Below are 18,164 nucleotides of genomic sequence, written 5' to 3'. Positions count from 1 at the left end.
TGAGTTGACAGGATGAACTCCCGGGAGATGGTGCAGTATGATAAATATATAGCAGGTGCCTTCCTTATCAAGCAGTTATGCAGAAATTAGTTATTACTGGCACATATAATTCTTTAATGAATCATAGTTGCTGAGAACTGTTGTCTCCTCCTGTTAGGACTCCGATCGTTTAATACGAGATGGAAGTTTGTCGTTGATACTTAAGAAAACGTTCCAACAAATCCTAGATTGATGTTTGTATCTACTAGGAATCACTTTTTCTGATATCCTTATGGCAAGCTTTCAAGCTATCCAAAAATTCATCAATGTAATAAAGACAGATGTGATGTTTTGATCCCCTGTCAAAAAGATGAGGAACTAGGCCCAAACCTTAAATGCCATTGATGGTCTTTCGTGACCTAGGCTAAACATAATGAATATATTAAATAACATTCGTTGAGAATGATAGTACTATATTAGCCCATATGGTCTATAAATACCATGGTTAGTATATGTTAAAGCCATCAGGATAAAGAATAGCGGTTGTTGGATTGCAGCTAAGAAATTATTTTTATTGGTGTTAGGCACCAATATCGAAAATGGCAAACTCAGATGAGACGGCTGTCGATCGTATTATGAATGATGTGACACATGCAGATGATGCTACGATTGTGAGCCTTAGAATTTCCAAAAGCGTTCTCCAATCTATGGTAGACGCAAGTGTTGGAAGGGCTGTGAAGAAGGCTATGAAAAAGTTCAAGGAGCCCCAGGCTACTCGTTCCCAATTTTATCTGGGACCACATTTCCTTACTCATAAGGAGGACCTTGTTCATACCTCAAATGCCAAAGATAAGCTAAAAAGAAAAAGGGAGAAAAAGAACTCCCAGAGCTCTATAAAGAAGAACAAACGAAAGTCCAACCAGAAACCGGTATGCAAGACCTGCAAGAAGTGCCACTACGGGAAGTGCAGGTTCGAACCAAAATCCCGATCACAACCAAGGGTATGTGGGATCTGCAAATCGGGGGAACATACAACGTTGGACTGTGGAGACATGGAGAATGCAGTCTGCTTCGGCTGTAATGAGAAGGGCCACATCAAGACCACGTGCCCTAAATATGTCAAAGGAAAAGCGGCTAAAGAAGGAAAGCCTAAGAACGAAAACGCCTAAAGTACCTGAGCTAGTTCATAAATAATGGCCTCAGGTACTTTCCCTATCTTTTTATCAGAAATTAAATGCTAAGAGTTTTATTTTGGATTGGATACCATTAAACCATAAGCTTAGCAAACTTTTATATTATCCGCAAGATATAACTTACCAAGGAAACCAAATTAACCAATTTTTCTCAAATCGGCAAGAAATCCTTCCGAAAAATCTGGGAGTACTCTTTCCTCGCATAGAATACGACAACATATGTTATTTTCATATATTTTTCTCATTTGTTTTTCTATCGCCTTCGAATGCCAAACTATGTTTGATAAAAGTACCATATGAGGATTGGCGTATCCTAATGTGTCCCATAGATTATTTCCATGCCTGATCAGTATGGAAGTTTAATACATGGAACCCCTGAGATATCCCAATGGTCATATTGTCCTAATGTCGACTAGTAGTATTCAAAGAAGATATCCAGAATGGTATTGCCCAAGTAAATGTTCCCGAATTGGAAATTCGTGGACTTATATGTGTCACTTGTTTGGCACAAACAATAATGAATGAACTGGAGCCTGAGATATGAAAAATCTCGGTAGTCTCCCTGTATCTAAATTATCTTCTCATAAGTTTTCCCTGCTTACCTCCTGGAAGGCAGGTAGAATTAATTTTAACATTACGCTGTAGGCTGGAGCATTGTGAGAACTCCATATTGCCATAGAACAATCGAAACCTTGATTAAGTAAGTTTTAAGATATAGGCTCATATAGCCTGACCCAAATATTCTGAACGTTTTATATTATTAAATAAGAAAGACGGTTCATATTGCTTATATATTAATGACCGCAACCCCAATTAAACAACAACTAAAAATTGCCATAAGATGCCCAGGATCTAAAGGCAAATTGTTGGTGGATAGGCCTGAAAAAGTCTGTAGCCGCTTATGTAGCCAAATGCTTGACTTGTACGCAAGTCAAAGCTGAGCATCAAAAGCCGCCTGGCATGCTACAATAGCCTAAACTTCCTGAAAGGAAGTGGAAATGTGTAACAATGGATTTTATTTACCCAAAACGAGGAAAGGAAATGACACGATATGGGTTATAGTCGACAGACTGACTAGGTCGGCTCATTTCTTACCCATCAAGGAGACTTATAGCTCCGACATGTTAGCCCAGTTATACGTTGACAAAATCGTAGCCTTGCATGGCATGCCTGTGTCCATTATCTTTGATCGGGACACTAGAAACACGTAGTATATCTGGAAGAGTTTCCAACAAATCTTTGGGCTCATGTTTGAATTTTAGTACGGCTTACCATCCTCAGGCAGACGGTCAGAGAAAGCGTACTATTCAAACGTTAGAAGACATGCTACGTACATGTGCTATCGATTTGGGTGGTAGTTGGGATAAGAACCTACCACTAATCGAATTCTCCTACGACAATAGCTACCATACCAGCATTAAGGCTGCGCCTTTCGAGGCATTATACGGTAGAAAGTGTAGAACGCCCGTCTGTTGGGCGGAAGTCGGAAATGTCCAATTATCCGGACCAGAGATAGTGTTCGAAACAATGAACAAGATTGTTCAGATTCGTGACCATCTCAAAGTTCCCGAAATAGGCAGAAGAATTACGCAGACCCAAAAGCGTAAAGCTTTTCACTTCGAGGTGGGTGAAAAGGTATTACTTAAGGTGTCACCCTGGAAAGGGGTGATGCGTTTCGGCAAGAAAGGCAAACTGAGTCCGAGATGCATAGGACCTTTTGAGGTCATTGAACGGGTCGGGTCAGTCGCCTATAAGTTAAACTTGCCTGAAGAGCTCAATGGAATTCACAATGTGTTCCACATCTGCAATCTCAAAAAGTGCTTCGCCGATGAATCGTTGGTGATTCCACACACGGATGTGCATATAGATGAGAGCTTCAAGTTCATAGAAAAACCTTTGTCGATTGAAGATCGACAGGTGAAGAAACTTCGAAGAAAGCACGTACCGATTGTAAAAGTCAAATGGGATGCTCGTAGAGGTCCTGAATATACGTGGGAAGTCGAAGCTACAATGAAAGAAAAGTACCCCTATTTATTTGAGTAAATCTCGGGTCGAGATTTATTTTAAGGGGGTGAGGATGTAACACCTCGAATTTTTGTGTCCAATGATGTGTTAACACGTGTCATTAGTTTACACGTGGCATTGATAATAAATAAAGGACTAATTTTGACAAACCTTGAAAATATATAAATTCGAGGGTTATAAATGTCAACAAGGGTAAATATACTGTACAGTAACCCTAAATAACGCTTGTACCTTCAAACGAATAAATCATAAATCGTACGGAAGCAAAACGCGGAAGAAAGTGAGAGATTACGAGCTACAGGGGTTAACTGTGTCAACATGTTTAATTATACCTCTGAGTGACCCTTTAACGTTCCCAAGGCTTCGTAACAGTATTATACGCTCACTAGAATATACTGTAAAAATTCCGCGAAGTTCCGTTTTAAAACGAGAGAGTTATACTCAAATTCGTATAAGAAGGGTTAAAAGCGTCAATAATGAAAGTTAAGGCTTTCTGAATAATTAATAAACTAACCGGGGACTTAATAACGCGGGTAAATATCACGAGGTCCCTAGTTGTAATTAACCGAGGGCCAAACCGCAAAGTTACCCCTTCAAACCCGAAAGGTCAGGTAAATCATTACGAAAGATTTCGTTATTAATTACCAGATTTTGTCATCATTACAAAAAGATTTAAAAATCCTGAAATTCTAACCTCAGGCGGCCCGCGTGAAGTTTTGGGTTAAGTTGAGGCGGGCCGCGAGCCTCCTCTTTTTCTCGCCTGATTTTTAAAACTCAGGCAGCCCGCGTACAAAAGCATGGATTCTCCATGCGGGCCGCGTCAGGCGCCCAGATGCAGAAACATGTTTAAATAGCCTGTTCAGCCTTCTAAAAGACATTTAAAGCCTTTAAAGCCTTCCAAGAGGCCCCTAATTGACCCCTAAACACTAGGGACACATGTTGATGAGTTGTGGTGAGTGCTAGACCTTGTTGTCAAACAATTGTGGTGAGTGAATTCACTATAAAAGGCCACAAGTGTTCAAACAATCCCACACACCTTCATCTGCATTTGTGGAGCACTTCTGGAGCTCAAGCTTCCTCCCAAGTGATCTCTGGTCGTTCATAGGACCCTTGTAAGTATGCTCGACCTTTTCTTGTTGAGTTTTCGCTTAGTTATAGCCTAGAAGTCAAACCGTCGTAATTAACGGTTGACTTAAAGATTAATCACAATTGGTCCAGTGATTTGTTGAATCAAAGATAGTTATAAGTTGGTAATCATGTGGGCTATAAACCCTTAAAAGGGCACCCTCTGATTCCCACTCTATCTAGGTCGAATGTCGGGTCAAAGTTGTTTATAAAAAGTCAACAGAAGCTAGATTTTCGATTTAACGCATAAGTAACAATGTAGAAGGCGTATAACCTATTTTTTCATTCATATAGCTTGATAATAACTTTAAGAACTAGTCTAAGCTTGTTGATCCGACAAGTTATTGTTTTGACCCGGTTCAGAACCGAAAGTCGCAAAAGTTTTACTTTTGCATTGACTTCAGTTCTGACCCGTTAAAGTTCGATTTAGATATGCCTTAGGACTCTTTTAGGACCAGGTTACATGATAGTATAAACCTCTGTAACCGGTTCGTGGTTTGTCCGAGTCTTTTACGCATTTCCGCTAATTACTTAAAAGTTGACCATAACGCCCTTTATAAATTTAAACGAGATTTTCGGACATGTGAACGGATCATGACCTTGGTTACTGAATTCTAAACATGTCCCTAAAATTTCATGTCAATCTGAGGTCCAGAATAAGAGTTATGCCAATTAGCGCAAATTGCGAAACTTTAGTAATTAAATAGCGCAATTAGCATAACGCCTATCTAAACCCGGATTTCGACACCAAACCTTTTACTCACTGATGTAAAATAATATTTTGGGATTTTTAAAGATTTTTAATTATTTTTACCTTGCTCATAACCTGCGGTTATGGCTACGGTTCGGTAAATACCGAATATGCCCTTTTCGGCCATAAATCGAGTTCTATAAGGTCTTTTGACCCGATTCCAGATGCTACTGATTTTAAATAATAAATAAAGTATTTTACACTTTATAAACGGATCGGGAAACTCAGATTCCCTGTAGAACTCTAAAACCTCTTTTATAATCTTTAAAAAGACCGAAATACCCCTACGGGGCATATTATTAACTTAAACTCATTACGGGCATTATGGAAGGTATCCTACTGATACCACAACTTCTTTAAAGTATATTGGCTTAGGAAAACAGTGTAGGACTCTAACGGATACCCGTTGCGTCCTTTGCGCGCACGGTTCGGCTTATGTAACTAGTTTACATAATTTAGCCGAAACGGGTCAAACTATATTGTTTTAACCCCAAAACCCAGAGTATGATTGTTATACCCATATGAAACAAGTCTTCAAACTTGTTGGGTCAGAATCACACTCCATTCACGGTTTTTGCCTTTCACGCGATTAAACCGTAACAATTCTTTAAGACTAACCGGTCTAAGCTTAGGCTTAATTAAAAGACCCGTTAGCATTCTAATTGGTTATTTATGCCATCGTTCCAGACTAGAGCCTTCCGGTAAATTGTACCTACGCTTACTTAAGTGAATACGGCTGAGTTATTATTCTTGCTATTTTAAGACAGGAGCTAGCTCAGGTAAATACTCTTAACTTATTTCCCTATACGGGCTTGGGATACGATATAATAATACCGCTTGGTCGGGTATTGAATATTTAATCGGATTGTGATTAAGTTATTGAGGTAACCCGGTTTGATCTGTATTGTTTGAAATAAAAGCCTTTAGGGGTTAATGACCATGTCCCGGATATCCTTGACATCATTGTATTATAAAATGGTCACGTCTTATGCACGGGGTGTAGGCATACACCTGACAGTTGCATAAGGGAAACGGTATCTCACGCTCAGTGGGCCTATACTTGTGATGTGTCTATTAATCATGACTCGGTTTCTACATCGGGCCCTGAACGTACAACGAACATGTAAATCTGTATACAAGATCATAATTATGATTGTCTCAAGTTATAAAAGATTAATTTTGCCTCTGTGCATTTTAATCAAAGTGTCAAAAATAATTTGTGCCTGGTGCATCTAAATCAATTTTCCTAAACTCTTTTCAAATGAGTCAGTTGAGTGTATTTACCAGTGAAAACTGACGTATTTTCAAAAGTCTAAGTGACAGGTACAAGTACGTAATAGGCTGGAAGCTGCTCAGGACATTAATAAGGAATCTTGCAAGTTCTAGGCGTCTAAAGTCTGTAGAACAATGTTTATAGATCTGCCTGTGGATCCCTTACTTTCCGTTGTAATACTTGGATATTACTTTTATTCGGAATATAATATATTTATCTTTTGCTTCCGCTGTGCATTCATATATTGTGTGGTTTGACTATATTGTTGCCAACTACGTCACGGTAATCCCCCACCGGGCCCACTGGTGAGACACGTGGAAATCGGGGTGTGACATATCAATCATTTAAGAGTCGTGGAATGGTTCCTACCGTGATCCTCCGCGTATCCCGACACATCACTTGCTCCGACGATATTCCGGTAATGGGAGGATGCAAGGTAGAAAATGTGACCAACGGCTTTGAGGGAGTTACAGTTGATGGTTAACATTGGTGATGGAACGATGGGAGAAAAAAGAATTGCCGCCAATTGCAAAAGGGAAGGGAAAGAGTAGGGTTTTGTAGCTTTCTTTTGTATTTTGCAAAAAGATGCAACCTATATCCCTGAACGTGTATGTATGCATTTTATTTAAGTGGGTTGGGTTCCAATTGGGCCGAGAAAGACTAGGCATGTAGAAGCCCACAACATGAATTTAGTGTGGGCTGGTGTGAGGGTGTGCAGCCCGACACCGTGCGTGGCTGAATTTATGAACCAACACTTAGTGTTTAACAACTTACCATTATCCAAGCAATAGTAATTACGTATAATTAGATCATATATACTCAAATCTCGAGCTAAGTGTCACGAGTTTCGACGATGCTAACCTTGAAAGTTCGAGTTGTCACAGTATGGGTTTACGTGGGCCGCGTAAAACCCAAATTCAGGCTATAAATAGTCTGTGCATGGAGCTTTCATTCTGTGTTGAAAGTTTTAATCAAAAAACGAAGTATCACTGCTCGAAATCATAATTTTCATTAGGGAGGCGCTGCCACGATACCGGGTACTAACTCGATCGCTATTACGATTCAATATCCGATCGATTGGAACTATCAAATGGATGTTTAAGTGCTGCCCACATTAGGGTTATACTTTGTCATTCGTCGTGAATTCGATGGATGTTTAAGTATCGCACTTTTTCATTCGTTGTGAGGGTTTGTATCTCGTGAGTTATCGTAAATGCTGTATTAATTACTGATGTGCACAAAATACAACATATAAATTACATCAATTGTGGCATAAAACTAACCCTTTTCTTAGTACTAATGTTGGAAAAAGTGTGCTTTTGTCTTCCTTTTGTATTTTCAGGATTAAATGAGCTCAAATGAACAAAAGAAGCAAAAAGACAGCTAAATCTAACATAAATACAAGAAATGGAACAAACGTGGCATGCCCGACCTCCCGACAGCATCTTCCCAAAGCAAAACAAGAAGACAGAAGACTGAACACGCCCCGTGCTCAGTGAGCACGGGGGCGTGCCCAAGTGTCAGCAGAAAAGACAAAGTGGTAGAAGCTTCTATTGCCCACCATAGGGTCGTGCTCAGCGGACACAGGGGCGTGGTCAACTGTTGCAGACGCATTTAATGAAATTACGAATTGCAATTAATGAAGAGAGAGAGTCGGATGGACACGGGGCCGTGCCCGAGCTTCTGTTCAGCCTATAAATAGGAGTGCTTGGAGCTCTTGCAACGAATCCCTTGGCACACCACCTCTCTCACACTTCACCCACCACCCACCACCATCACAACACCATCATCCACCACCATCATCCATTGTCCATCATAGAGTGTGTGAGTCGTCTCGGGATCCAAGATTGATCGTAAGAGTTCTTGACAATCAAAGGCCATGTTTGCCTAAGTCTCTTACATCACTTGGTGAAGACAAGTGTTTAGTGTAATACTTTTTATTTTTAATCTTTTGCACTTTTTAATTGGTTTTGTATTAATGACTTTAATTACTAGTTTCTTATGTTGAAGGTGATTCTTCCTTATCGTTTGTCCGTGGTGTCTTGGCATTATTTTACTGTCTATATAAAATAAAAGATTTTCACCATTCATATCTCCACGGTCTATATGGAGGTATGTTGGCTACCTGGTCGGGGGTTAAGGGAACGGTTTGGTAAGAGTCTTGTCATTGTTCAGTGTATAGATCCTGCAAAGGACCTGGGTCAAATTTAGTAGGACCTCCTTCAATCCCCAACGGTATTGGATGGCGGGGGTCCAAACTCTTTGATCCCCTCATAAGTTAAACTACTATTAAAACTTTAACCCGGCTACTTAGGACTGTATCCCTGCTGACTCAGACTACTTAGCCGAGGGTAACGTCGCCTTCAAAAGAGGGGCCTACCACATTATGCATTAATAACTTAATTAATTATCTTTCAATAATCCGACCCTTTAGGATTGTATCCTTGCTGACTCAAACTACTGGGTTGAGGGTAACGTCACCTTCAAAAGAGGGGTCTACTACAATAACTAAGATAATCTCTTAAACAAGTGCAAAAGTGCGAAAATAATCAAAGGTTACACTACACACGAGTCAGATCCAAGTGATTCATCTTGTCTATCTGTTTTTATTTTTATTTTATTTTTCAGCATTTTAGTTAGTTTTATTTTTCTAGTTTAAAAATCTTTTTCTAACATTTTGATTTGATTAGACGTTGAGGATAAACCGGTACTAAAAGCTCTTGTGTCCTTGGACGACCTCGGTATCTTACCAACACTATACTATGTCCACGATGGGTGCACTTGCCCATATGTGTGTTTAGTGTTAGTAAATATCGTGTTTATAAATTTAAAACTTGGCTAAAAAGTGTAAAAAGGGCTTAAAATATATACCTAAAACATATACACACTGACACGCATCAAGTTTTTGGCGCCGCTGCCGGGGACACAAGGATTTTAAGAAAGCTTAAAATCGACGGCCTAATCAGTTTTTCAAAACTTTTTCAAAACACGCACACATTTTTCTGCATTTTAGTTTAGTTTGCATTAACAGTAGGTTGAACACGGGGCCGTGCTGCATATTTTTCATAAAACGCCCAGATACAGAGTCTGAACACGGGGTCGTGTCCACTGAACACGCCCCCGTGGTCAACAAGACCAGTAAATTTAATTAAAACGCCCAGATACAGATCCTGAACACGGGGTCGTGTCCAATGAACACGGGGCTGTGTCCAGCCTCTGTTTCCGTCTTTATTTTTGTTTTCTGGTCCCGAGACTCTATTGTGGTCTGTTGAGTGATCCTTATGGATCAATACTCAGGAGGCTACAACTACACCTATGAGGAGGATGATTATAGGAGAGACTATTGCACTAATTGTGGTAACCCGCACTCGGTTCAATATTACAACTCATCTCAACCATCCACTTCATACAACTATTATGAGGAGCCTAGGTACGAGCCATCGACTTCATACACATCCTATGAAGACCAAAGGTATGAACCTTCTCCCTCATACTCATATTTTGATGAACCAAGGTATGAGCCTTCATAATCATACTTTGAGGAATCAAGATATGAGCCACCACCTTCATATACTTATTATGAGGAACCATGGCGTGAACAACCCACCTCATATAAGTACGATGAAGAACAAAATTTCGACCCTTATCCATCATATACTTACAATGAGGAACAATGGTGTGAACCATCTACTTCATATGAGTACTATGAGGAACCAAGGATCGAACAACCGGATTCAAGCTTTGAGGATCCCAATCCTTTTTCTATCACCGAAGTAACCAATAGGATATTAGAAAAACTTAAAACTATCCATCATATACTTACAATGAGGAACAATGGTGGGATTCGAAAAGAGGATCCGAATACACCTGGGAGATGGAATCGGAGATGAAGCGAAAATATCCTCACTTATTTCAGTAATCTCGAGGACGAGATTTTTAAATAAGGTGGGAAGGATGTAAGGACCTTCAAAAATATCCCAAACTGACCCGTAAGTAAAAACCCGGACCCCTGAAACCCTACTGTGCACGAAAAACCAAGAAAACAAGAAAAATGAGTTTCAGGCAGGCCGCATAAGGGAAAGCATAACCTTACGCGGGCCACGTCAACATGAAGTTTGACCGGATGAGCATCCGGGACCACGTGTTGACCAGGTAGCGACCCTACTCGTGACACATATGCCCTACACGTAGACTAGGTGGCCACGCGGGCCGCGTAAAGGTTATGTATGGGTTTACGCGGGCCGCGTAAAACCCAAATTCAGGCTATAAATAGCCTGTGCATGGAGCTTTCATTTTGTGTCGAAAGTTTTAATAAAAAAACGAAGTATCACTGCTCGAAATCATAATTTTCATTAGGGAGGCGCTGCCACGATATTGGGTACTAACTCGATCGCTATTACGATTCAATGTCCGATCGATTGGAACTATCAAATTGTTAGGCCCTAAAGTGTGAGACTGACGCATCAAATTAACACAACGGGTTATGGTTACGAACTGGGCTTTACTGGGTTAGTTTATATTAGGTTGTGGACCTTTACAGGTCACTTGGGCCAAGCTTTAGGCCATGTGGGCCAAGCAGGCCCAAGGGGAGCCCATGTAGGGACTTGGGCTTAAGTTAGTATATAAACAAGTTTACAACTTGTTTTAGGGTTGGATCTTGAGAGTTACAATATTCTAGAGTTAGAGAGAGAGGTGATTTGATTGGGAAGAACACTTGTACTAGACGGTTTTGCTTATTCAAGTAATAGAATCGTGTGCAAGTGTTGAAAGTGATTCCGGTGTGTTCTTCGTTTTCGGTTCGTATTTTCATATTTTTCGATTTATTCTTGAATCACATCAAGTTTGGATTCCGCACAAACTTGGTGTTGTTTGATATCATTGAAAGATCCGTTTTACGGGACTTACAAGTGGTATCAGAGCCTTTAGAACCTATTTCTAGGCTCGGTGTGATATCAAAGATTCAAGATTTTCGTTAATTTTTGTTCGGTGTTCTTCGTGTTCTTCGCGTTCTTCGTTTGTTCATCGGCTTTTTATCGAAAATCGGTATATTTTGGTACTTTGATTCTGTTGAAAGGTGTTAAAGGATTAAATTTAAAAAAAAAAAAAAACTGATTTGGAAATTTTGTTTAATTTTGATAAGATTTTTAAAAACCTTTGATTAATTTCAACAGTTTCCGAAAAAGTTGTTTGTAAAAGATATTTTGGTTGACCGGATTTGTTTCAAAATAACATTCAGTTTGCGAGTTTCCATATCATCCGATCTCGAGTCCAACAATTCTGAGTCGCAACCAGGTTTCAAGTTTTCATCAACAGAGGTTTCGACAAGATACAGCAACCGAGATCTCGACTCTTCACGGTTTCACGATCTCGACTCACCGTTCCGACTCGCATTCATCGTTCGGACTCGCAACCTCCGGACTCGCAACCTCATCGTTCAAGATCCTGTCGCAACCATCATTTCAACTCCATCAGTATCGAGTTATCATCACAAAGGTTTCGAGTCTTAAACTTTGGAGGTCTCGAGTCATCAACATTTGACTCGCAACCACGGTTCCGAGTCATCAACATTTGACTCGCAACCATCTCTCCGAACTCCGATCATCATCACTTCTTCAACAGTCTCGAACCCGCACACCATATCCGACGATCTGTCACCGTGAATCATCATCGTCTCCGGCTGCCGTTATCTTTCTGATCAACAACGTCATCCGTTCATCGTTCTCATCTGCAGCTCCGGCTACTGATCTCAGCCATCTTCTACCTCAAACAATCACCGTCACGGGTTGCACCACCGTCACGGGTTGCACCACCGTCATCACCGTGTTTCACAATCATCACATAACTGCACATTCCATCGTTCACTGAAGTGTATTATCATCTCCGACAACCCATATTCATCGTTATATTCTGTCATCATCTCGACGATACATACTCGGTCATCATCGTCATTCAACCTCCGACCATCGCCTTCATCATATCACCGTCTCACCTTCATCGTTCCTCCTTCCTCCATCGTTCACCTTCTCCGACGATTTCATCAACACCTCCGACATCCGCCACCACCGTCATCGACGTGCTTCATCACTCTAATTCATTCTCCTGATTAGCTACCGTTCCCCTGCCACACTTATCACTGTTCCGTTCATCATCATCATCATACACTGATCATTGTATAACCTGCAATCACCTCTATTCATATTCATCATCATCCACAGTTCACGTCAACCACCTCCACCAAACATCTCCGGTCATATTCATTACTTCCGGCCTCCCTCACCATAATCACCTGCAATATCGAGTAGGGTATTGGCGGCAAGATCTAAAACTAGGGTTTTGGTCTGTGTTGATTTAAAACGAAGAAGAAGGTGACGGTTGTTTGTTTCATTTAGGTTTTAAATAATATAATAATCATTTGATAATCATTACTTAATCATTAGTTAATTAATAATAATAATAATAATACTAATAATAATAGTTTTGTTTATTATTTAATTAAGTAATTTAAAAAAAAAAAGTTTATTTTATAAATTAAAAAAAAAAAAAGGTTTGTTTGGTGGTGAATTCAGTTTGACTGGTTTTGAGGCGCGATTCAGACAGCGGGTTCAGTTGTGTGCAAAGGGTTTTGAGTGAGCGGGTACACGGGTTCTTGTTTGGTTTGTGTTTTGAGGAGAAGAACAAAAGTATCAACCACCCGCTGAAATCATGGCATTCATATTTCACAAACCCGTGGTTCAAGAAATGACTGTTGAAGATACACTTTCGGTTTTCTGTACTCCTGAGTGTAGACAAAGAGTTGAAGTTTATAGAATACACAACGCTGAGCTAATTCAAGATTATCAGGATATCAAAAATAAAAACTTTTCTTTATCAAAAAACGAAAAACTTTATAAAGAAAAGATTGAAGCTCAGCGAAAAGACATCATCAAACTAAAGGATGATGTGAGTGTAAAAACAGCCCATTTCCTAGAAGCTCAAGAAAAGGTATGCATTTTAACTAAGGAACTGGAAGATATTAGAAACAGATATCAAATTAATGAACTTAATATCAAGAAGTTTGATTCTTCCAGTAAACTAGTTAAAAACCTATGTGATCAACAACTCGCATTTAAAAAAAAGAAAGGGCGTGGTTTGGGTTACACTCAGACTCCTCCTCCATACAATGATAATTACACTTATCTACCAATGACTGAGGAGGAGATGATGAACGAGAGTAAAATGACTTATGGTTCGAAAAACAACAAGTCGTCTGTTCATGACAGACATGTTGAGAAACAAAAGTCTACTCCATTGAATTTTGTTCCCAAAGGCACAATTGATCCTAATGTTTCATCTTCATGTACAGATGATAGCTCTGAAGTAAAGTGTGGTGATGTTCATGGGAGTGAACCGGTCATTAGTTCAAATGTTTCTGAACCATATTTTGAACCTTATTCTGAACCAACTGAGTCTGACATTGCTTTTACTCGTTCTTTGTTTGCGTCGTTTTCAGCTTATGTTTCGTCTTGTGAGCCTGTTGTTTTGGGCAAAACTGATAATGTTTGTGTTGATGACTTGAACAATAAGTGTGGTGATGATTGTTTTTCAGCTAATGTGTGTGATCCTAACGTTTCTAATGTTTCAGTTCATGAAAGTGTTACAGGTGAGGTCCTTCAGGACGCATTCAGTGAAACCACTAAAACGACTTCTCAAGAAAATCAAGAGTATCCTGATTCTTCTTCTGAATCTGTCTCAGTGGGTGTCCCTAATGTTGAATCGAGTGGGACCCCATTGGAAACAGTAGCTGAAAGTAAACCACAAGTAGATTCACATGATACGTGTGTTGATGAAACATGTGTTGATGAAACTTCTACATCTTCTGAAATTAAAACTGAACCAGATTTTTCAAAAGAAGAAGCGGTCACATTAACTGAAAAGTCACAAGAAAATGTTTCTAAAAGGGAAATTAAAACAGAAACTGAATCGTCTTTTCAAAATGATCCTGTTAAAATTATAAAAGACGAAAAACATCATCCGTCTGAATCTCATGATTGTGCTAGTTCTGATCAACAGGTACAGAAGAACTCAGAAAAGGCACATGGAACACAGGCAACGCAAGCTCGGTCATCTAGACCCACCAAATCAGCTACTGCTGCTAGCTGTCAGAATATCCACACATTGAAACGACAGACATGTTTCAACTGTGGAATTCCTGGACACATTGCTAGAAATTGTGTTCATCGTCCAAAAGTGCAACGAAATGCCAACACTCACTCGTGTGCTGATGTTTGTGAGCCGGTTCACAACAAGCGGAATGAGTCAAAACAAGCAGATCAAAGTCGGGGGTATGCGAAGTCTGCTTATCAAGGACAATCACGATCTCATAAGGCTCGTGACAAGGTGATTGAAAGCTCCAATAAGGGAGAAAAGACGAAAAATGGTGCTCAGAGCAACAAGACTTCTGCAAACAACAAATACAAGCACCCCAATTCGTCTTCGTCTAAGAGAAATGTGCAGGCACATCCAGCGCAAAAAGGACCGGTTTATCCTTCAGGACCTGCTAGAGCGAATCAAGCGGCTCAAAACGTCTTTCCGGTGAAAAGACAAACTTGCTACAACTGTGGCATTGCGGGTCACATTGCTAGAAACTGCACAAGGCGTCCCTACGTTCTCTGCTATATGCAAAATCAGAGGGTTACATCAAAGGATACCAATCATTCCAAGCCGATGAAGGTATCTTCACCTAAGGCAATGAAGAATGTGAATCCCAAGGTTAAACCTTCTGATGGGGATTGGAACGCTGCTAAAAACAAACGCAAGGCTGTTCAAGAACAAAAACGTCTTTCTAAAACTGAAACAGCTAAAGTTGCTCAACCGAAGGCAACAAACGCGTTTACTGGACCGAAACATATTTGGAAACCCAAATCCAAAGCAGAAATGTCTCCAATCCTTGAGACAAAAGGGGACTTATGTTTAAAGGAAGTGTCTTATTTTGATGCTTCAGGTAAACCCAGGACCACGATGGCCTGGGTACCCATGTCTTACTAATCTCCTTACTTTTCAGGAACAACCAAGGAGGAGCTGTTGACAATCTCTGGAATGTTGATAGCGGTTGTTCCAGAGATAAAACGGGTAACATTTCACTGTTGCAAAAAGTTCAAATTTTTTTACAGATGATATGTTTCCTTTGGAGGAGATAAAAGAAGTAAGAAATGATCAGCAAAAGGTACCGTTTAAATTCAGTATTTTAATTTGAATTTGATTAGTCTTCAATCTGATGACAGAACGGTTAAGCAAAAAGATTTTTCTTTTTTTTTTGGTTTATAACCTTGTATATAAAGTGTCCTTTCTCTTGTAAAGGGTAAATTTGCGCAAAAATCCAAGATTTATGCACAAATTTAGGGGGAGAGAGAGACATATATAGAGTTTAGGGGGAGAAAATGAGAAAAATATAAAAACATTAGAAAAAAATGCAAAAGCCAAAAAGAAAAATTGCATGATATGGGAAGTGAAATAAATGTTCGTGTTAAAGGGTTTGACTAACACATGTAAGGTGCCATAGCTGAAAAGACTAGGATCTACTGGGATATGTCGATAGGCTTGACGCTCAACATGATAAAAAATACTAAGTGATATAAACATAACGAACTATGTATCATGTGGGTAACATACCAACGACGTATGATTTTATGGTCTTAAATCTTGCGCTGATAGATAGCCAACATCTGAGGTTTCGGGTCTTTATATTGTTGAATCATCCGGGGATATCTTGGTTGTTCTTCTGCTTAGAACTAAAATTGTACATGACCCCAGGAAAGAAAGTCACTTGGAATTAGCTCATTTCTATTTGAATGTCTGTATGTTGTCCCGATACACACAATTTTGATCTGATTCTGAAATCTTCTCTGAAAAAAGTCATGTACCTCCTCTGCTGCATCCAGATACATGCTGACCTGGAGGTGCTAGGCAACGACAGCTTCTGCTGCATCCAGATACATGCTGACCTAGCTGTACGTTGTCGCGCTGTAGATCTAATACACCCGAAAGAGGCCCTCTAGTGCCCAAAAGAAACCCCAAGAAACCTATATCAAATTGAGAAAAACTCATTTGATCTGTATATTATACCATCTCTGCAAAAGATCTATTCTGTTCTTTTCTCAACCTATTCCTAGTTAAGATTTCAGAGATTTGGATTGGACTCGTGAAATATGTGGTAGGGAAACTACTTGCATGATAGAGTGTGCTATTTATAATTCCGGGATTTGATTAGAATTTATTTGGGTGTTCATTGTTAAGAAATCAAAACATGATAAAACAGATTATATGCAGACCTAGACACAGTCAGGATATCTTAAAGGATAACATCAGTATACTCACCTGCTACGATGAATCGTTGTGCTTACCTTGATCGCGAGGGTATGCCTTGGAATGGAATACACGGGTATAATAGTATAATATTACCTTAATCATATCACGAAGTTGAAAAATTGAAAGTTGAGCGTTAAAGTTTAAGTGGACAAACATATTGGCAATCGCATAGACCAGTTTGATTAGGCTCGTACTAAAAAGTGTTCCTTAGTCTGCCCGAGAACGAATTTTGATCCCATTTGCAATTGTAATTGTATATTATGGTAGTTGTTTATATCTTGAGTTTTTATTTGTTTTAAGTTCTTAAAATTAAAAAATTAGAAAAATTCAAAAATTCAAAAATAGAGTTTTTATTTGTTTTTCTTGAAAATAAAAAATGTAACCGTTCTTGAAGATTCGACTGATCATCAAAAGTTAAAAGAATTTAAATTGTGAAATTTCATGTACCTAGTGTTCATGTGGTACTCTCCCTGTTGCATAAGAAATGTTTGCTTATGAGTTTGTGAGCATGTGCAGAACTTGATTTCAATCAAGAACAGGGGTTGATGAAGACTGAGATGCTGTTAGTTGCTGAAGAAGCCCAAAGCATCACAACAACAAGATGTACCTGAGTCAGAAGAACCAGATACGAGACGTCGTCTGACAATGAAAGTGCATTTGAAGAAGTACCGTGAACCTTCTTGAAAGACAAAGACTGAAGAAGAAAAGAGCTGTTGAGAATCCTCCTCTCACATTTTTTTGACAAAGATTTTCAAGCATTGCTGATCGTGATCCTGATATGAAGCTAACCACAAAATCTGAAGAAAGAGACCCAGAGCTGAGAGTTCAGAAGTCAAGAACTTCCACAACATTTGCAGCATTATGACAACCATAGACTTCGTTGAAGACGTTGCTGAATTCAAGTTATGAAGACAATTTGATGGCATCAGTCTAGGGGGAGATTGTTAGGCCCTGAAGTGTGAGACTGACGCATCAAATTAATACAACGGACTATGGTTACGAACTGGGCTTTACCGGGTTAGTTAATATTAGGTTTTGGACCTTTATAGGTCACTTGGGCTAGCTTTAGGCCATGTGGGCCAAGCAAGCCCAAGGGGAGCCCATGTAGGGAAGTGGGCTTGCCTAGGTATATAAACAAGTTTATAACTTGTTTTAGGGTTGGACATTCATAGTTACAATTTTCCTAGAGAGAGAGGCGATTTGGTGAAGAACACTTGTACTAGACGGTTTTGCTTTTCAAGTAATAGAATCGTGTGCAAGTGTTTAAACGAGTTGAGGCTTATAGAATTCACAACGCTGAGCTAATCGAAGACTATAATGAAATTAAACGAAAAAATTTCACTTTAACGAAAAACGAAAAACTTTTCAAAGAGAAAATCGAAGCTCAGCGTAAGGACATCGTTCAACTCAAGGACGATGTCAGTGTAGCCGAGGCCCAACTCATGATAGTCAAAGAAAAATTGTGTGAGGTGAC

At 39.5% G+C, this 18,164-nt stretch overlaps 1 protein-coding gene across 1 annotated transcript; it reads left to right on the top strand.

Annotated features, from left to right (window-relative positions):
* The first annotated feature begins 578 nt into the window (after window positions 1-578).
* On the top strand, window positions 579-1,148 carry LOC110901243 (zinc finger CCHC domain-containing protein 9-like). The gene has a single exon (XM_022148082.1). The coding sequence runs from the start codon at window positions 579-581 to the stop codon at window positions 1,146-1,148; it is 570 nt and encodes a 189-aa protein (XP_022003774.1).
* The last annotated feature ends 17,016 nt before the right edge of the window (window positions 1,149-18,164 follow it).

This window comes from Helianthus annuus, chromosome 13 (genome assembly GCF_002127325.2).
Source record: "Helianthus annuus cultivar XRQ/B chromosome 13, HanXRQr2.0-SUNRISE, whole genome shotgun sequence".
Lineage (NCBI taxonomy): Eukaryota > Viridiplantae > Streptophyta > Magnoliopsida > Asterales > Asteraceae > Helianthus > Helianthus annuus.
Note: the sequence above shows the minus strand (reverse complement) of the source record. Positions and strands in the feature narration are given on the sequence as shown.